The sequence below is a fragment of the Lissotriton vulgaris genome, chromosome 6, assembly GCF_964263255.1.
Source record: "Lissotriton vulgaris chromosome 6, aLisVul1.2, whole genome shotgun sequence".
NCBI lineage: Eukaryota > Metazoa > Chordata > Amphibia > Caudata > Salamandridae > Lissotriton > Lissotriton vulgaris.
In genome coordinates, this window is record NC_141694.1 from 928,009,612 (window position 1) to 928,030,154 (window position 20,543).

General features: G+C 42.0%; 1 protein-coding gene across 2 annotated transcripts in view; it reads right to left on the bottom strand.

Annotated features, from left to right (window-relative positions):
- The window catches only part of DTD1 (D-aminoacyl-tRNA deacylase 1), a 711,214-nt gene that overhangs the window by 16,392 nt on the left and 674,279 nt on the right, over positions 1–20,543 (bottom strand). For both annotated transcript variants that reach the window (XM_086926909.1, XM_086926910.1), the window contains exon 5: positions 17,293–17,461. In XM_086926909.1, coding sequence (XP_086783035.1) covers positions 17,306–17,461 — 156 coding nt within the window. In that variant the 3' untranslated portion in view covers positions 17,293–17,305. The remainder of the gene's footprint in view (positions 1–17,292; positions 17,462–20,543) is intronic.

Genomic DNA, 20,543 nt, shown 5'->3' on the forward strand with positions numbered 1-20,543 from the left:
ACCAATACAGAAAAAATGCTCAACTAAATACACTACATTTGATAGACAGCTTGACAGGCGCTAGTGAGCCCGGCTGCAAGATGGCCGCCACTCTGTGAGGCTCTGCAGGCTGGATATGCTATCCAGCATAATCCGGCAAGTCAGACAGGCATTGTACCCCCAAAACGAAAGTGAGGATGCACAACTGCTGTGGAAGAGGCTGATCGGGTCCGGGACATGCCAGGGCCCATATAAAGGCGAGGAGGTGAGCAGAGCTGCACGAGACAGCAAGATGGTGGCTACATGCAACTCCGCATGAACACCTCTGTGACGGAGCGGAGTGGGACTGTCCGGCACCTGAAGGTGTGTCCACTTCAAGCCACTGCCTCCCCCCAGGTCCTTGATCCGTGACCTGGGAACAAATGGACCCAGGTAGAAGCAAGGTACGGCGCAACAGCAGGGGCCACAACGTGATGTCCCAAGGGACGTGCTGAGGCAGGCCGAGTGACGCATAGGCCTGCGGGGATCAGATGACTGCGGATGTGGGCCGCCTACATCCGAGCAGACGGGTGGTCTGGATGAGGCCCGTGTGCTGGACGAGCAGCCCGATAGAAAGAAGGCAGAGGCGGAGCTGGAATCCCCGCAAAAGTCTGGCCTGGGCCGCAGCAGTGCAGGAGAAGATGACACAGCTTGGGTAGCCATCGCCCTGGCCGCGTGAGAACTGTTGTAGTGTGGTGATCCTGCAGCGGCTGCCCGACCCGGAAATCTGTGAGGACCTGAGTGGATTGCACCACTGGCTCCTGCCTGGGGCCGCAGCAGATAATCATTGTGGGCCCAACGTGACTGTGGCCCGGCCAGGGTAGACGCAGGCCCCAAGAGGAGGTGACTCCGGGAGTTCCTCTTTCAGCAAGAAAGTGAGAAGCACAGCGGATGGGGAGCCGACAGGTGGGGACGCTAGACCTACTCCTACAAAGAATCAGCGAAGGCCGCTCGGCCTGGTGCGAAGTAACTGGGTGAAGCAGGGTCCCTACGTCGCTCGATATGAAACATTGAGAGGGGCCCTGTGCACTAACACAGCACCTAGAGGAAAGGCAAAACGGCCCGCCTGGATGATCGGCTGCGACCGGAGTTCCTGGCTAGGCACAACGGGTGATAAATGGGGCAGAACAGCAGTAAGGGTGCCCCACAATGAACGCCTGCATGAGGGGAGCCTAACAAGCCCGGGGCAGCCATGAGAAGGCTGCAAGATCAGCGCAGCACCACCACGAAAGCAGGCCTTGACCTGTAAGGCCTCTAGCTGAGACTACCTTATTACTGAAGGTGGTGCAGAGCCCAGCCACAGCTCTTATCCCTTGACTGGCACAGTTGGAGACTGGTGTGCAATACAGGTGGCATCAACGGGACCCCAGAAGGACTCAGCATATAGCGGTGCAATGCAATGAGAATATTTATCACTGCCCTAGCACAGTGCATCCATTGGGGGACCCAAGAGCGACAATCCAACATGGAGAAAACAGACATCCGGCAGTCAAAGCTATTCTTTGAGCAGCGTAGACCTCCCCGGGGAGGCCCGCCTCGGAGGAAGAACAGATGGAAGTGCACCTGGCTGCCACGTCCACACATGAACCAGATAACCACAAGATGTTTAAAGACCTCAACAGTCCCTCACGGCTATCAACCTCAAAATGTACTCCATGTCTGACAGGGTAGACAGACATTGTAGCTAGCCTTGACAAACGGATCATGGAGGTCAAACAACATCAGCATTGGAAGATGCAGGGGCAGCTACGAGGGAAAAATTGCTCAGTATGGAGAAAGTCCTGGGAGTAATCAGGAGTAAGAATAAAGACCTAGAAGCTAGGTCCAGATGCAACCTCTTCATCATCGGGATCGCGGAGTCCGCTGCCATGACCCGCGTTGAGGACTATGTGGAGGAAATGTTGCGCTTCCTGTACGGTGACTCCCTGTCTGCATAGTAGAAAGGGCCCACAGAGCTCTCGGCCCGAGACCCCCTCCGGGGCCACTGCGAGACCAGTAGTAGCTTGCTTACCTAATTACAGGGACCAGGACACTGTTCTGGGCAGGACTAGGGACTGGCAAAAATCGATGTACCAGGATAACACTGTCTCGTTCTACCCGGACTTCATCTTGTCTGTACAGGCCACCAGAAGAGCGTTTGTGCCTGTGAAAAGAATGCTCCAGAAACAGGACATTAAATATTTGCTGCTCTTCCACCGCAAAACTTCGCATTTTCCACTCTGTCAAAACTACGTACTTTACCGACCTCAAGCTAGCTGCCAAATTTGCCCAGAACCTCCAACCACCTAAGCAGTCTTCACATGCGGAGCGACACGCAGAAGAAGGTGAACACCTAAGCGAGAATGACTAAATACTTGCCTGAACTGAGCTGATATAATGATTACTGTTTCTTCGGGTTAGGGTGAGTGGGCACCTAGGGTGGGTGGGCACCCTCACTCATCTTCTCGCTATGATGTTTTACCCTCTCGGGATGTCCCTTAATTGACTTGTTCTGTCTGCCCTTTCGACAGCTGTCCTTATTACATCTAGCCACCCAGCTTCCACCAGCCGGGCTCTTAGTGGTTTCTCCCACAGGATGAGTCCTACTTTGTTCTTGTTGGTCGGTCACATGAGGCTTCATTGTGGTAGGGGTATTGCTTTTCAGCCAAGTTGTATGGCTTAGGTGGGAGGTGTTACTAGAATTTGGGCAGTTTACAATGGCTTTGTTATCTTTCTCCCCCCGCTTCTCGTTTCCCCCCTCCCGCCTCCCTCTAATTCACAGTGGTGGGTACAGAAGCTACAAGCATGCAGGATACTCTCCAATCGACTGTATGGGCCCCCACGCTGAAAAAGCGACTGAGTTGAAAGTTGTGAAGTGGAATGTCCGAGGCCTGAATGACTGCATGAAAGTACGGCTGGTTGCAGCATATCTTAACCGGCATGGAGTGGATACATGACTGACAAGAATTGCATTTGATGGGGCCCAATTGCGACTGCTTGCGGGCGGGAGGGATGGGGGAGAAATTTGTTGCAAGCTACTCCAATTATGCAAGGGGCGCCGCTATCATCCTTAGTAAAGGGCTTCCTTGGCGCACATGTACGGCGCCATGCGACCCACAAGGGAGATATGAATAAGTAGCAGGAGTGCTAGGGGGCCACCCAATTCGGCTGGTCTCCGTGTACGGGCCCGATGTAGATAATCCAGAATTTTTGGGGGAGGTGTGGTGGCTGGTTGAGACACTTGGTCCAAATGCGGTTTTGTGGGGAGGAGACTTCAATGTAATATTAGACCCGAACCGGGACAGATCCGGAGATTCTTGTCACCCCCACCTGCGAACAATGAAGCAGCTGCAGACTATTATGTCAGACTACGATTTGGTGGGCTTATGGCGCCACCGCAATACGCACAAAGAAGAAGGCACGCGTGTCTTTGACGGGACCTACCCGGAACAAGATAGATTTTTGGCTGACCTTGAAGAATGTAGTAACATGGGTTTCTAAAGAAACCCACCTTGCCTGAACGCTATCTGATCATGCTCTGGTATTGCTTGTGTTCTCATTACTGGGTGCCCCTGGGCAGAGCTTAGTTGGAGACTCCCATCGGGAGCTCTGCGAGACCAAGTATCTCAAGAGGAAATCCGTTCTGCCATAGTGGAATACCCTGCACTGAATGAGGGCACAGTGGAATCTCCCTCCACATTGTGGGAGGCTTCCCAATCTGTGATCCTAGGTGAGTGTAAAGCCAAGCAAGCTGGAGTGCTGCGTTCACTGCGAGGAGAGTTCAGGCGCCTTGAGGGGGGAGATACGGGAGCTCGAAATTGAATATTTCACCACTAATCAGATGGCTGTCCTTGGAAACATTGAGAGGCAGTCCAAAGAGAAAAGCACTACCCAGGGAAAGAGGCCCGTGCCAGAAGGTATGGTATGGTATGGCTAGGGGGACCGCGCTGGAAAAACACTGGCTGATCTTCTTAAAAAACCATGAGCCAACTGCTATATTTGCGAGCTGGCACTACTGATAATGACAGGGTGATTGGGAAGGAGGCAGTCCAAGCTGAAATGATATCCTTCTACTCTTCACTCTTTGCTGTGAGCAAATCTGATGTCCATTCTGACCTGAACCCTTTTCTTGAATCTATCCAGCTATTATGGGTAGAAGACGGCCACAGCAGATATCTGAATGAACAGTTTTCAGAGGAGGGGGTAATCGAAGTGATCTCGCCTTGACCGGGGCTATGGCCCCGGGACTGGACAGACTGATGGTTGCTTTTTATAAAGAGTTTGCTTATTATCACCAACCTTAAACCAGATAAGGATTCGCTGCTCAGTGATTCCTACAGACCACTATCGATGATCAACCTGCACAGTAAGATTCTTGCTGAATTAATCACATGACTTCTCCCGCTGCTGCCCATAGTGCTACGGCCTGATCAGTGTGGTTTTGTCCCCAGGAGGTGTACATCCCACAATTTATGCACCTTTTTCACAACCATCCTCGAAATAAATCCCTCCCTCTAAGCTGCGACAATTTTCTTGGAGAGCCACCAAGGCCTTTGATACCTTGGAGTGGCTATATCTCTTCAAACTTCTCGCCGCTTCGGCATTAGCCCTAAAATTTTAAAACTAGTCGCCCTGCTTTATTCCGGCGAGGCTACAAATAAATGGAATAATCCCCTCCCCCCATCTTGGTGGCCCACAGCACGAGAGAAGGCTGCTCTGTGTCCCCCCTCCTTTTGCTATGGACATGAAGCCCCTCGCAGTTCGTCTGAGACAGCACCAAGCGCATCACAGCCTAGCATCCATCCCAAGAGGTATCCTGGTGTCGCTGTATGCGGATGACGTGACTCTATATGTCAAGCGCCGTCTGAGTATCTTGACACCCTGATCAGGGAAATCAAAAGATTTGGTGGTTTATTAGGTATCACCATTTACTGGGGGAAGTCGGTTATTTTCCTGCTGACCTCAGTCACCAACCGGATCCAGTCGGAATACCCACTTGGCTGGGCAGAAACCCCGGTGAAATATCTGGGAATCAGGCTCAGCCAAAACATTGAGGAGCTCTGCTGATATAATTACGGGAAACTCATGGATTTGTTCGAGAGATTTTTAGGCCCCTGGATGGTATTACCGCTGTCCCTCGCGGGATGACTAGCCATAACAAAGAGGGTAGTGCTCCTAAGTTTCTGTATGTATTTGTCAACCTTCAGCTACCCCTCAGCACCGACTTCAGGCGCAGACTGCGTTCGAATATGATCGCCCTTGCCTGGGCCCATAAACAACCCAGGGTCTCTTGGGAGACTCTGACGCTGCCTTTCGAACAGAGGGGCCTGGGTGCCCCAGATATGGAGTTGTACAATAAACTGTGTTCTTCCCGACCCAATTCATGGCGCACACTGCGCCTGAACACGACTAAGCCGCTCTAACACCGTTACACATGGACCTCTACAGACCACAGACTAGGCAGGGCTCAGAGATAAGCACGGTGGAATGCACTTTTTAGACTTGGCCAGAGCTGAGATGCAGGGCACAACTAGACACAATGTTTGCCCCTTCGATGCCGCTGCTGAGACACCTGGCGCTACCTTTCACGGAGGACACAGGAGTATGCCAGAGACTGAAGAAGCTCCGGTTAGACACTATGGGAAGCGTGTTCCCCGATGGGTACTCACTGGACAGTGTGCTGTCGGGGAGAATATGGGCTTACTTGACAGAATGACATACTACCAGCTGTCATCGGCATTACAAGGCCATTTTACCTCATTCCTGATAGCACCCACAATGTTTCAGGTGTTAGAAGACTTTCTAGGTAATCCATCACCACATAAACTCATTACCAGGCTATACTCAGGCATGCAGCGCACGGCACCGGTCAGTGTCCCTTCAGCACGATGTGAGTGGGAGGAGATATTGAGGATCCCCATAGAGGAAGATAAATGGGCTTACCACTGCGAGTAGACCAGAGGGCTGTCCCCTAACTACAGGGTGAGGCTGATCTACTTACAGGACACCAGAATAGTTGCACAAAAATGGCCTGACTGAGGATGCAAGATGTGTGAGATGCTGAGCTTCAGATGCGACATTTCTACACCTGGCCTTGGCTTGCCCAGATATTGCGAGACACTGGGAAACCACATTTGAGTTGCTGGAGGCGATGTTAGAGCAGACTTTTGAGCGCTCCCCTCCAGTTGCGTTGCTTGGGTATGTGCACATGGTGCCAGGACAAGCAGGAAATTAGCGGCTATGCTTCTACTATTGGCCAAGAGGAGAATCTTGATTTCTTGGGGCTGTCACGGGAGTCCGCGCATAACTGACTGTCTTAAAGACGCAGCATTGTGCAACGACCAGTTGTCCGTATATTGGGAGCAGATGCTGCCCCCGGGATATCTGGGAACCTTTACAGAGCTACCTCGGTTCTCACTCACTGGAACAAAATGAGACCGCCACGGCAGGCGAGTAGGGGGGAGTGGAGAAGATGGAACCCACTGGCGCACAAGCAGTGCAGATCATGCAGCCCCCCGGACTATGTGTGCGGGGGGCACTAACGTGCAAGGAAATGGGACACATGTATAGATCTTGCAGTTACAGTTTACAATTCAGTAAGAAGAACCACCATATATCTTGACTGTTTGAATGTGCTTATTAAATGGAAAGGTACCACTAATGATGTGCTGTGTTAATGTTGGTACTTGATAAAAGCAATTAAAGTGACATTTGTCGCCATTAGAGTCCTTAGAGCGTCCTGTTGGAAAATAACAAAAATGAATTGTGTTTGGCTGGTCAGTGGGACCGAGAGAGTAAATAGACAGAGCGATGTGACTGGCTGGCCGCAACATGAAGAAAAATGTTGCAGCTGCGCTTACAGCACTCAAAGACTTTGTTCCAGAGTCCTAAAAACTAAAATTGAAACCATATAAGCAGACACAGTAGGGATATCTGGAACCCTAAGCACATCATTTTTTAAGAACCATTTGGTTTGTCATGGTCCCGCAGGACTCTCACGGGACCCAGCACGGTGCCCATGTGGTCCTGACCGTTCCCGAGCCAGAACCGCCCCCGGGCTAAAAAAATATGTAAAAGGGGGAGGTGCAGTGTAAGTCTGTGTTCAGTTCACCGCTTATGGGGGCTTGGCTGCCTACAGGGGGTGGGCGTAAGCTCCGTCCACAGGCTTGGCCCTGCAACCAACCCCTGCTACACATGGACAATGGGTTAAGTTAGGCAGTGGGGTAAGCCGCCCTTGGTGGCTAGGAGTGCTACGCCTTATGGCCAAAACACACCCTTGTACAGCTGAAGGTCATGCACTATGGGGAATTCCCCATCTACATGTCGTATTGAGATTTTACTTTATCATTAAGATTTTAACTTACGTTAATACAAAACTAAGAAATACACTGAAAGAACTAAAGATTAAAGTTGAGTTATACATATGTCTTAAAAACTAATAGAAAAATGACCATTAAAAAAAACACAAAAATTCACCAGTTATATGTATCTGCCATATGTACAATTGTCATTGCTATGATGCACTGCTTATGACCGCTATGATGCACTGCTTATGACCGTTATGATGTACTGCTTATGACTAAACATATTACATCGCTGATGATATCTGAAACTTACGGCGGTGCAAGAAATACTTATGCAAGTTATGTATAATTGATGAATTTCAGTGTTTTTTAAATGCTTAGTTTTTTATTATTAGATGACCTACTTATAACTATACTGTAATCTTTGTTTTTCAGTATATATATATATATATATATATATATATAAAACTTCCAACACACTCACAATGACGCAGTAAAAGCCTGCACTCCAAGGGGATATTTCCAAAGCAAAATGTATTAAGGCAGACACGTTTTGACCTGCCCGGTCTTTGGAAACATCCCTTTGGAGTGCAGGCTTTTACTTGCATCATTGCGAGTGCTGTTGGAATATTAACAGGTTCCTTATGACAGAAAACAACCTAGGCAACTAATATTTCACAGTGTAGTATACATAAGGACAATTGGCTACAAAATATTAGAAAAATATATGTTTTATTATAGATTTTTGAGCATTTAAAAAGACATATGGCATAAAAAAAATGAGGGCAATGAACACACATAGATTCATATGTCATACAATATCAATAAAAAATTCATACATTTATAACATTAAATGCCAACACATATTAGATAAGTTAAAAAACTGAAAGTGGCGAATTGGGTCTCTACGCGCGTTTCGGCGAACCAGCGCCTTCTTCTGGAGTAGCCACACAAACTCTAAAAAGATATATGTAAAAAAATGCATTAATTATACATGGTTCAATAAAAAAAGAAAACATATAATATCCTATATCCTAACATAGTAGCCAAATTGTCCTACTTCTAATTAAGAGTTATTTATACATTTCTTCTTTTCATTTCCTTGCATTTATCTGAAAAATCATCATGAGGATGAGGTGTCTGGAGTGACTGGTATACATGAGTTGATTCTCTGTCCTTCAATTTAAGATGTTTATGAAAAACAGGAGGGTAATTACTGAGAAAGGCCTTTCCAAAAAAAGGGGGGGATCTTACTGGCATATATTGGCCTCTTGGCATATATATATGGAGAAGGCGTGTTTGATTGTATTTATTCACATTAATTCTAACTTAGTTTTCTAACATAGAATAGATGTCTTGTAGGTGGGTGATACTCACAAGCAATAATGAAAAATACACTGAAGGTTGATAGCACGTCTGATTGATATCCGGGTATTTTCTAAGTAGAAGACGTATTCTAGGTGTTTTTAAAAGGGAAAGAGGTAGGAAATGACATTTCTTTTGGTTAGTCTATCCATTATTCTCATCCCTCGATAATTATGTAGTTAGATGGCTCTTTTCTGGTTTACCTGATTTGATGTAGCTTATCAAAATTAATTCCCGCCAGCCGGAGACTTGTCATAGATTAGTCATATTTGGTATCGTCTACTTCTGTAGAACTGATTTATCTGTTTTGAGAGTAAAAGGAAAGAATAATGATAGCTTTTATTTGTTTGTTTATTCTATCTAGATATTTTATGGCTTCATGTTCGAAATAGTAAAAGGAGATATTTTATCTTGGGTTTATCGGCTGCAATTAAGTTCTATATCTTCATTTCTATGTTCCTGGAATAAGGCCAGCTATTCTGCTTTTTACAGTTATCTGGATTCATTTATTGCTGAATTAAAGACTCTTGGCAAGTAATGGGCTTACCTTAGGATTTTAAAAAGACGTTCCAGGATTCGTGAAAAGTAGGTATACAGCGGTTTGTTTAAAAGATCTCCCTGCCTATTGGACATGACGGAAAGAATTGGGGAGAGTATAAGAGTCACGAGACGGATTTCAGCTCTCTACTACATTTGGACATTGATAAATGCGAGACATCTTACCCGAGATAGTCTGCCGAGCTCTTTATGCAGACGTTCCAAGATTCATGAAAGGTAGGTATACGGCGGTTTGTTTAAAAGATCTCCCTGCCTATTGGACATGACGGAAAGAATTGGGGAGAGTATAAGAGTCACAAGACGGATTTCAGCTCTCTACTATTTTTGAACATTAATAAAAGCGAGACATCTTAGCCGAGATATTCGGCAGAGCTCTTTATGTGAAAGGTTTAAAAGATCTCCCTGCCTGTAAAACAAAACAATAACTGGTATAAGTGAAATTAATACGTAAAGCAGATACTAAGGGTAGTATTTAAGGGTAGAACTCTACTCTATTTTTTTGCACGCAGGGGCGTTTCTTACCCGAAGATATTCAGCAGGGCTCCAAATGTCCGGCGGCGGGAAGGCAACGAAGGATGGCGGCTCGATTGTGGATTTGCTGGGTGAAAGTGATTGGTTTCCGCTTGGTTTAAATAGCGGGATTTAATTGGTTTAGACTGCCTTCACCTGTGGTTTCCGTCTTAGTGTCAAAATTGAGATAGGACTACTTTTTTTGTATGGAGAGTGTGACTAGAAAATGGACATAGAAAACATCCTCCTGTTTTAATTGTTCCTATGTAAACTGCACATAAGTGAAGAAAAACAAATGTTATTTTTATATGCCTTCCATGAATAAGAATATATATATTTTTACAAATACAAAGACGTTCTTACTCAAGATGGATGTTGTATGTAAACAAAAATTGGGAGTATAATTATTACTCTTCAGGGTTGGAAATTAAATTGATGATTCAAACGTGGACACGCATAAGACTTATTTTCTGAAATTAGTCCGCATGAATCTTTTTGATATGGAAGGTATTTATTTTAAAAAAAGGGAAAATATATTAACAAAGAAAAGGTCTATTTTATTAGTATATTAATGGATGTCTATAGACAATGGATTAATGGATATAAAATTATAGTGCACTATTTGGTGCTTATTGAGGACTATCTATTTAAGTACTTATTTTCTTAGGTAAAGAAAGGGAGATATATATGTCTGTCTCTTTATTGAACCTAAAACGAATGGGGAAAACATAGTGGACAGATATGTTTCTTCTAAGGTTATAAATGCAATCACCTTGAATACTTAAGGTATTCAATTGATCGCATGTTCCCAGGGGATTTCACTGTTCAAGCCTTGGCCGAAAGTATTAAAGACAAAGATCCAAAAGACTTCCCTTTTCTTACGTATGGCTGTTCCTCCTTTGGACTCGGGGATATGGATTCTTTCTAGGATTCTCCATTTGAATTCTTCAGGGGTGTGTCCCTTCTCTATGAAGTGCTTCACCATTGGGGAGGCTAACTTCTTGGTCCTTATCGCTGAGCGATGTTCACTGAGACGTGTCTGGATCATGCGTGAGGTTTCACCCACATAGCCCAACAGGCATGGGCATTGTATAAAATAGATCACATTGGCTGATCGGCAGTTCCACATTTCTTTTGCTGTTGTTTTGTGACCATTGTGAGTGAATTCTTAACCTTTTATAATGTTATTGCATGAGATACAAGACGAGCAGGGAAATGTCCCTTTAATAAGGTTTTATTAGTTTCTGTTCAGTAGAGCAAGGTTTTATTAAAAACAAAACCTTCTAAAACTAATGACCAGCTAGTGTGCATCACAAAACATTCAACTTTGAATGCAAAAGTTAAACAAGTTATAAACTCGAACTGGCACATCTTAAATAGTAATTGCTCTACCGAACAGAAACTAATAAAACCTCTTTTTGCCCACAAAAGAAATAAAAACATCAAAGAATACATTGTCCATTCCAGATTTAAAAATAGTACAAATGTAGAACACTTGTCCCAGAGATCTATCCTTACAAGCAACCCGATTAAAGGGACATTTCCCTGCTCGTCTTGTATCTCATGCAATAACATTATAAAAGGTGAAGAATTCACTCACAATGGTCACAAAACAACAGCAAAAGAAATGTGGAACTGCCGATCAGCCAATGTGATCTATTTTATACAATGCCCATGCCTGTTGGGCTATGTGGGTGAAACCTCACGCATGATCCAGACACGTCTCAGTGAACATCGCTCAGCGATAAGGACCAAGAAGTTAGCCTCCCCAATGGTGAAGCACTTCATAGAGAAGGGACACACCCCTGAAGAATTCAAATGGAGAATCCTAGAAAGAATCCATATCCCCGAGTCCAAAGGAGGAACAGCCATACGTAAGAAAAGGGAAGTCTTTTGGATCTTTGTCTTTAATACTTTCGGCCAAGGCTTGAACAGTGAAATCCCCTGGGAACATGCGATCAATTGAATACCTTAAGTATTCAAGGTGATTGCATTTATAACCTTAGAAGAAACATATCTGTCCACTATGTTTTCCCCATTCGTTTTAGGTTCAATAAAGAGACAGACATATATATCTCCCTTTCTTTACCTAAGAAAATAAGTACTTAAATAGATAGTCCTCAATAAGCACCAAATAGTGCACTATAATTTTATATCCATTAATCCATTGTCTATAGACATCCATTAATATACTAATAAAATAGACCTTTTCTTTGTTAATATATTTTCCCTTTTTTTAAAATAAATACCTTCCATATCAAAAAGATTCATGCGGACTAATTTCAGAAAATAAGTCTTATGCGTGTCCACGTTTGAATCATCAATTTAATTTCCAACCCTGAAGAGTAATAATTATACTCCCAATTTTTGTTTACATACAACATCCATCTTGAGTAAGAACGTCTTTGTATTTGTAAAAATATATATATTCTTATTCATGGAAGGCATATAAAAATAACATTTGTTTTTCTTCACTTATGTGCAGTTTACATAGGAACAATTAAAACAGGAGGATGTTTTCTATGTCCATTTTCTAGTCACACTCTCCATACAAAAAAAGTAGTCCTATCTCAATTTTGACACTAAGACGGAAACCACAGGTGAAGGCAGTCTAAACCAATTAAATCCCGCTATTTAAACCAAGCGGAAACCAATCACTTTCACCCAGCAAATCCACAATCGAGCCGCCATCCTTCGTTGCCTTCCCGCCGCCGGACATTTGGAGCCCTGCTGAATATCTTCGGGTAAGAAACGCCCCTGCGTGCAAAAAAATAGAGTAGAGTTCTACCCTTAAATACTACCCTTAGTATCTGCTTTACGTATTAATTTCACTTATACCAGTTATTGTTTTGTTTTACAGGCAGGGAGATCTTTTAAACCTTTCACATAAAGAGCTCTGCCGAATATCTCGGGTAAGATGTCTCGCTTTTATTAATGTTCAAAAATAGTAGAGAGCTGAAATCCGTCTTGTGACTCTTATACTCTCCCCAATTCTTTCCGTCATGTCCAATAGGCAGGGAGATCTTTTAAACAAACCGCCGTATACCTACCTTTCATGAATCTTGGAACGTCTGCATAAAGAGCTCGGCAGACTATCTCGGGTAAGATGTCTCGCATTTATCAATGTCCAAATGTAGTAGAGAGCTGAAATCCGTCTCGTGACTCTTATACTCTCCCCAATTCTTTCCGTCATGTCCAATAGGCAGGGAGATCTTTTAAACAAACCGCTGTATACCTACTTTTCACGAATCCTGGAACGTCTTTTTAAAATCCTAAGGTAAGCCCATTACTTGCCAAGAGTCTTTAATTCAGCAATAAATGAATCCAGATAACTGTAAAAAGCAGAATAGCTGGCCTTATTCCAGGAACATAGAAATGAAGATATAGAACTTAATTGCAGCCAATAAACCCAAGATAAAATATCTCCTTTTACTATTTCGAACATGAAGCCATAAAATATCTAGATAGAATAAACAAACAAATAAAAGCTATCATTATTCTTTCCTTTTACTCTCAAAACAGATAAATCAGTTCTACAGAAGTAGACGATACCAAATATGACTAATCTATGACAAGTCTCCGGCTGGCGGGAATTAATTTTGATAAGCTACATCAAATCAGGTAAACCAGAAAAGAGCCATCTAACTACATAATTATCGAGGGATGAGAATAATGGATAGACTAACCAAAAGAAATGTCATTTCCTACCTCTTTCCCTTTTAAAAACACCTAGAATACGTCTTCTACTTAGAAAATACCCGGATATCAATCAGACGTGCTATCAACCTTCAGTGTATTTTTCATTATTGCTTGTGAGTATCACCCACCTACAAGACATCTATTCTATGTTAGAAAACTAAGTTAGAATTAATGTGAATAAATACAATCAAACACGCCTTCTCCATATATATATGCCAAGAGGCCAATATATGCCAGTAAGATCCCCCCCTTTTTTTGGAAAGGCCTTTCTCAGTAATTACCCTCCTGTTTTTCATAAACATCTTAAATTGAAGGACAGAGAATCAACTCATGTATACCAGTCACTCCAGACACCTCATCCTCATGATGATTTTTCAGATAAATGCAAGGAAATGAAAAGAAGAAATGTATAAATAACTCTTAATTAGAAGTAGGACAATTTGGCTACTATGTTAGGATATAGGATATTATATGTTTTCTTTTTTTATTGAACCATGTATAATTAATGCATTTTTTTACATATATCTTTTTAGAGTTTGTGTGGCTACTCCAGAAGAAGGCGCTGGTTCGCCGAAACGCGCGTAGAGACCCAATTCGCCACTTTCAGTTTTTTAACTTATCTAATATGTGTTAGCATTTAATGTTATAAATGTATGAATTTTTTATTGATATTGTATGACATATGAATCTATGTGTGTTCATTGCCCTCATTTTTTTTATGCCATATGTCTTTTTAAATGCTCAAAAATCTATAATAAAACATGTCATAAGCTTCAATTTCCCTGACCTAGGAACTATTGTATCCGTACCTTCAGGGGGTCCTTCTTAAATACACGCTATATTAACAGGTTCCTGCATCCTCTGCACTTGCACTTACCCCACTGGGTGGAATAAGTCACACGAATTGCAGGATTCCAGTGAAACACACACACACATATATATATAAATATAGTAGTAGTGATACTTTATTTGGTTGTAAATAACACTCCGAGGGAATATTTCCAAAGCAAAATTTATTATGGCTGATGCGTTTTGAACTGTCCAGCCTTTGAAAACATCCCTTCGGAGTACAGACTTTTACTTGCATCATTGCGAGTGTGTGTTGGAATATTAAGAGGATCCTGCACCCTCTGTCCTTGCACAGACCCCGCAAGTGGAAGAAGTCACACAAATTGCAGGATTCCAGTAGAACACATACACCCACACACAATATCAATAAAAATCTCAAAGTTTTTGGTTTTGTATTAAAACATATTTCCAGTATAAAATTGTAAACCTAAAAATCTGATCGATTGTGCTAACCTTCACTCTAAAAGCAGCCTGAAGGTGGAGACAAAATTTCCTTTGCATCAACCCATTTAAGGGGTTCCTCTAAAATTTCTTTTGCAAACATTTTTTGGGCAATGCCAATAAGGCTGATCCGCCTGTAGTTTGAGGGATCACTTGCGTAGCCCCTTTTGTGGATTGCTACTATTTCTGCCCCAAGCCAAGAGTCCGGCACCTTGCCCCCAGCTTGCTACTGCATTTGATAAAAAATGTAAATAAACTGACCAGATCGGGGCTCTGATTTATATAAGTCTCTGGGGATTTTATCCGGGCCTTGGCAGATTTTAAGTAGTCATATCTCTATTTGTGTCGTCAAGACTAAAAGCGACAGGAGCTGTAGAATCCAAAGTTGTAGAGACGTCAAAATTATTACTACACCCACGATCGTTGAAATCACCGGGGGCATGAAAGGTAGAGAAATGAGCCACCCATTTATCAGGCACGATGTTATAAAGATGTGACTTAAGCTTATCAGGCTTAGTTTGAGTCACAAGGCTCCAGAATAATCTAAAATCATTAATTTTACTGGTGGCCAGCAAATCTTGCCATAATTTGTCATCCCAATTTCTTTTTGCCTTGATCAAAATGCCTTATAGGTGGATCTTGCTTTACTGATCCTAATTTGATCACCCTCTATGACAGCAATTCTTAGTGAAGTTTTTACTAGTTTACATGTTTTGTCAAACCACTTTTCGCCCTTAACAGGATTGGATTTCACATTAGGCATATCCTTATAAAAACCCTTTGTAGCTCTTCAGATAAGAGAGGATGTATGTTTGATATAGGAATTTCATTTTCATTGAGCCCCACATAATTCTCCAAGTATTTTACAAAAAGTCCATAGATCTATGTGCATAATTCTGATTGGACATTAAATTCAGCCAAGAAACATAGCGACGGGTATTAGTTACAAGTGGAGCTGGTAGTATAGTTGTACATAAATTGTTTTCCTGTCTCAAAGAATCTCCCCCCAGATTCACCTCCAGCAACTTATGATCACTGTCAAATCACATTATCACTTCCACATCAGACAAAAGTGGCCATAGCCTTAGATCAACAAGTACATAATCTATAACACTAGTACATTCTTCTTTCTTGAATGTTGGTGCTCTATTGGGATCAGAGACTGTGTGCCCATTGCATGCTTCAAGACCGCTGCTTATGGTTAAAGATACTAGTTTTATTGCAAGATTTGAAAGATTTTTCTTCGGTTGTCCTAGTGAAGGGGGGGATACCCCATGTTTTATCTTCCTAGCTTGTGATCTAATTAGATAAATGGGAGGTTCAAATGTAGTATTAAAGTCCCCTGCTACTACAAATTTTGTGTTTACTTAAACAGTACCCATAGCTTCTTCAAAATGAAGTAATGTAGGTGAATTGTCAAATCCCCTTACAGTTCTGACGTAAAAGTTACAAATAGTCATACAAAATCCTGAAGCAAAAGTCACAGTAATCCCCTTTAGGTCAGGGCTATTTATTTATATTGGTGTAAATGCACTAATACATCTAATCCAAATTAAAATCATAAGCCCATCAATAGCTTTCCAAAATTCCTCAGCTGGTTTCGCCTCTGCGCTAAGAGAAGTAAACTAATCGAGTATGTATCTGCTATTTTGCACCCCACCACAATCTAACAACATTATTCACTTTAAAATGATTGATCCTGATTATGGGCTCATTAAAAACCACCCTAGCCTGTACTGGATGTCAAAATAATTCTTTACTTCTATACACATAATGACACATATCTGCTGTCTGGGTCTGACAGACCCATAATGTAATCTCTCTTTAAGTTAAATAGAAATGTACACATTCAAATATTTCCTACCACAACCTGCATTAGTAAAACAATTCAAGTCAATGGGGTAACCAAACGTCTCCTGTAACATCACAACTTCAGCTTGTTATTCAACATGCTAGATATTAAACAGAAGTAATTGGGACTTTAATATACCAGTGCACTACTTTAATGGTATACTTAAATGCATACACCTAAATACACATAACTGATTCAACTGCCACAAATATTTAATATACCATGTTGTATGGGGCAAGTGGAACGAAAATATGGGAATGCGATGTACTCCTGTCAGGAGACAGGACTTGAATGACATGGGGTTGCAGGTGCGAGGTTGATGGGCCTATTGGGGAATGACACATAATGGAGATTAACTCCTGGGACTTTCTGATAATACCTGTAAAGTTGCGTTGGTATGGTTGTAGTGCAAGACTGTATATCCTGATGCGAATAATCATAGTAGTAAAGTGACTTTTTTTCTTTTCATTTCATATTATAGTCAAAAGATTTGTAAAAAAACAAAAAAAACAATATACCATGTTTCTTGGCTGCATTGCTTTGGCTTTACAGAACCAACAAGTATCTTCTATATTTCTTTGTGAGTCATATTATTACAACCTATGACATTGTTCCTAACCACTTAATGCAATTGAACAAAGACTATTAAAATTATAATAAAATTAGAAAGCCCAGGTCTGCATAGTGTTAGGCATTGCAAGTGACCAGCAGTGATACCTGAGGGAGTTCCTTAGGGTTCTCTTTCAGATGATACATCCCCATCCGCTCCACTACTGGCACTGGGGTCATCCTTGCTCCTTGGGACGCTTCTCTCTTTGGCTGATTCCGAGGGCCCCTTGGCTCTGGTCTTTTCCTTTCGCTGCTGCTGTTTTTCAAGTTTTGCGAGCTGATAAAGACAAAATGTTTACCTCAGATCATTCTTGAAGAGCATAAAAGGAACAACGATTCAGGTGGGACACAAGCCATTTATGATGTGAGCTGGGAAAACAATTCTATTGGACAACTAAAAAGAAAAACTGTATTACTGTAGGCAATATTGCTCCCATAGTCCAGATCCATGGAACATAAGAAGAGAAGGGGAAATATCTATAAAAGAAACTGTGATTCTTAAGAAAATCCTATTGATCTATCTGTTACATGTTTGCTTCAATTTGGTATTGCCATTATAAATAACAAGGTTATCACATATTCGATAATAAGGGGTCAAAAATACAAATCAGCAAACGCACTGGTAATTCCAACCCATAAATATGCAACTCTTATGGTCATATCCTAGCAAAACAGAAACAAACTGCCATTATTCTATGACAGGTAGGATGTGCAAGATTTGGAAACAAAACCACAAGGTTGTACACCAAAGTGCTATTGGCAGTGAAAATTCAAATCTCATCTGTTACTTAAAATGACACTCAGCTATTGCCAACAATTGGTATAGTGTGGCTTTCAATATAGCTCTATCGGGAAAAATATTCTGTGTTATTTATATCTATTTCATTTTCATACACATACAAGGAAAGGAAGGCTGCATATTTGGTTTATCACTTAAAACTATTTAACAAGTGTCTAAAATGTAAAGTCAGACGATTCAGGCTGGTCTGTCCAATGTTCATTTTTGTCAAAGTCAGGAAAATGATCAACATATTCCCCAAACCTAATTCAGGAGAGTTAGACCAGTCAGCTCAGGGTGGTTCTACCCCCCAACCTGTTGCCTTCCTTTTTCTTATTCTGACCTTGTTGTTGCTGGCCTTAGGATTCTGAGCACTTACCACTGCTAGCCAGTGTTAACGTGCATGTGCTCTCTCCTCTGAACATGGTAACACTGGCCCATACCCAATTGGCATATTAAATGTACTTATAAGTTGCTAGTGAAGTGGTGCTATATGTGCACAGGGCCTGTACATTAAATGCTACTAGTGGGCCTGCAGCAATGACTGTGTCACCCACTTAAGTAGTCTTTTAAACATGTCTCAGGCCTACCAATGAAGGGCCGGTGAGAGCAGTTTTACCTGCAATTTCGGTCCTACAAAATTAACCTTTTGCCAGACCCAAACCTTACTTTCAAATACATAAATGTCACCCCTATGGTAGGTCCTGGACCACCCAGAGGGCAGGGTGCAATATATTTAAAATGCTGGAAATGTAATTTTCAGTTTTACCTAGTAGTGAAAAACTCTTAAATTCATTTTCCACTACTGCACGGCTTATCTCTCTCATAGTATAACATGAGGATTACCTTTTTATATTTTATAAGTGTAATTTCCAAATGCAAGAGATGCTGGTTCAAGTTTGGTGTCTCGGGACTCCTAATTTAAAATCCTAACTTTTGGGCAGTCAGATTTTAAATTACAATTCTGAAAAAGCCACTTTTAGAAAGTTATGATATGATAACTAAGAGTGTCGGCAAGGGATATATTTGCAAAAAAACACTTATCTGATTTTTTCTAATTCAATTTGTCAAATAATCACATCAAAAATGACATTCACAGTTGTTCAAAAGTCAATTCAAAACGAAGGAAGGTATTACTTAAAGAAGTAGAATTTTTCAAAAAGGAAGAATTTTTCAAAAGCAGGTGTATAGATTCATATTTCATATTTTAAAAAGGTTATTTATATTGTATATTCAAAGGGGTTCACAAAAAATCAATCTCAGACAACACATTAATAGCAGTTATACATACATTTTACAAATCTTGAAGGACAGAAATCAATTTCTTATCCTATACACAGCATTTGAAACTGTCTTGCACAGTAGAACAAAGTTACAAATAGTACATTTGTTAATAGCTTTTCAAAGGAAATTACACCTTGTGCCGACGTTTCTGTCTCTGTAAGCTAATGAGACCATCTTCAGGAATATAGATTTTTGAAGAGGATGGTAAAGACCCCTTTTAATAGTCTCAGAATGGACAGATGAGCTGTGAAGATTTGCTCCAAAAGAGTCACCGATACATATAGCAACAACTGATCGTGAGGTCAAAGGGAATTGTGGAGTCCTTTGTGACAGAGATAACAGGGACAGAACCGTTATTTGAGCATTAACGAATATGGCTCATAAAAGTTTGTCGAAGGCGGTGCCGATCTCTGGTCACATGACTGGGTGTAGTTGACAGTTGGGCTTTGTGTAATCCTCTTAGACAGACACATACGATGTGATCTTAGATGTGCCTGAATGGGCAATCACCGGCAAGATGGGACGGAGGGGTGTTGTGACAGAATATTGAGTTTGAAATGTCGACTTACACAAATATCGAGCTGGAAATATCGTGATTCAGAAATATCGACAACAAGATTATCGTCAACAATGTCTAATTTAAGGTAAGAAATATCATTTTTAAAATATAGAAGTCAATATTATTTTTAGCTAAACTATAGGGCCCCATTAGGATGGTGGGCGGATCGACCCCGCCATCCATGCCGGAATGACCCCCCGCCATATTATCATGGCTGGGGGGTCTGCGGCAGACGGAAAGACCGTCCGCCGCTTTTCTGCCCCGGGGTCGGAAAAGGGTTCTATAAGGTGGCGGTGTCTATCAGACACCGCCAGCCATATTACAATGGGCATTTTCCAATGCGGAGGCATGCAGAGTCTACTCTGTGCACTGCCCGCCACAATGTCAGGAATGCTGGATGCGCCCGCCACTGTGGCGGGCGCATCCTAATTTCCCATATGGGACCTGCGCCCTTATGGCGGGCGGTCCCTTTCTACGATGGAATGGCGGGCGGACAAAGTCCGCCAGTCATCATAATGGGCCCCATAATGTTTAAAATATCGATTTTCTAATTAGTACTATGTATTTTAGTTTATATTTTAAATGTATGTGTTTGTATGTTTTTTGTATACGTATTGTTTATGTTTGTTGATGTGTTACATTTTTAGTAGTTATGAATTTTATTTTAATTAAATTTTGCATTTTTTAGTTCCGTAGCGGGTTGTGGGTTTATGAAGTAATTTAATTATAATAAGTTAA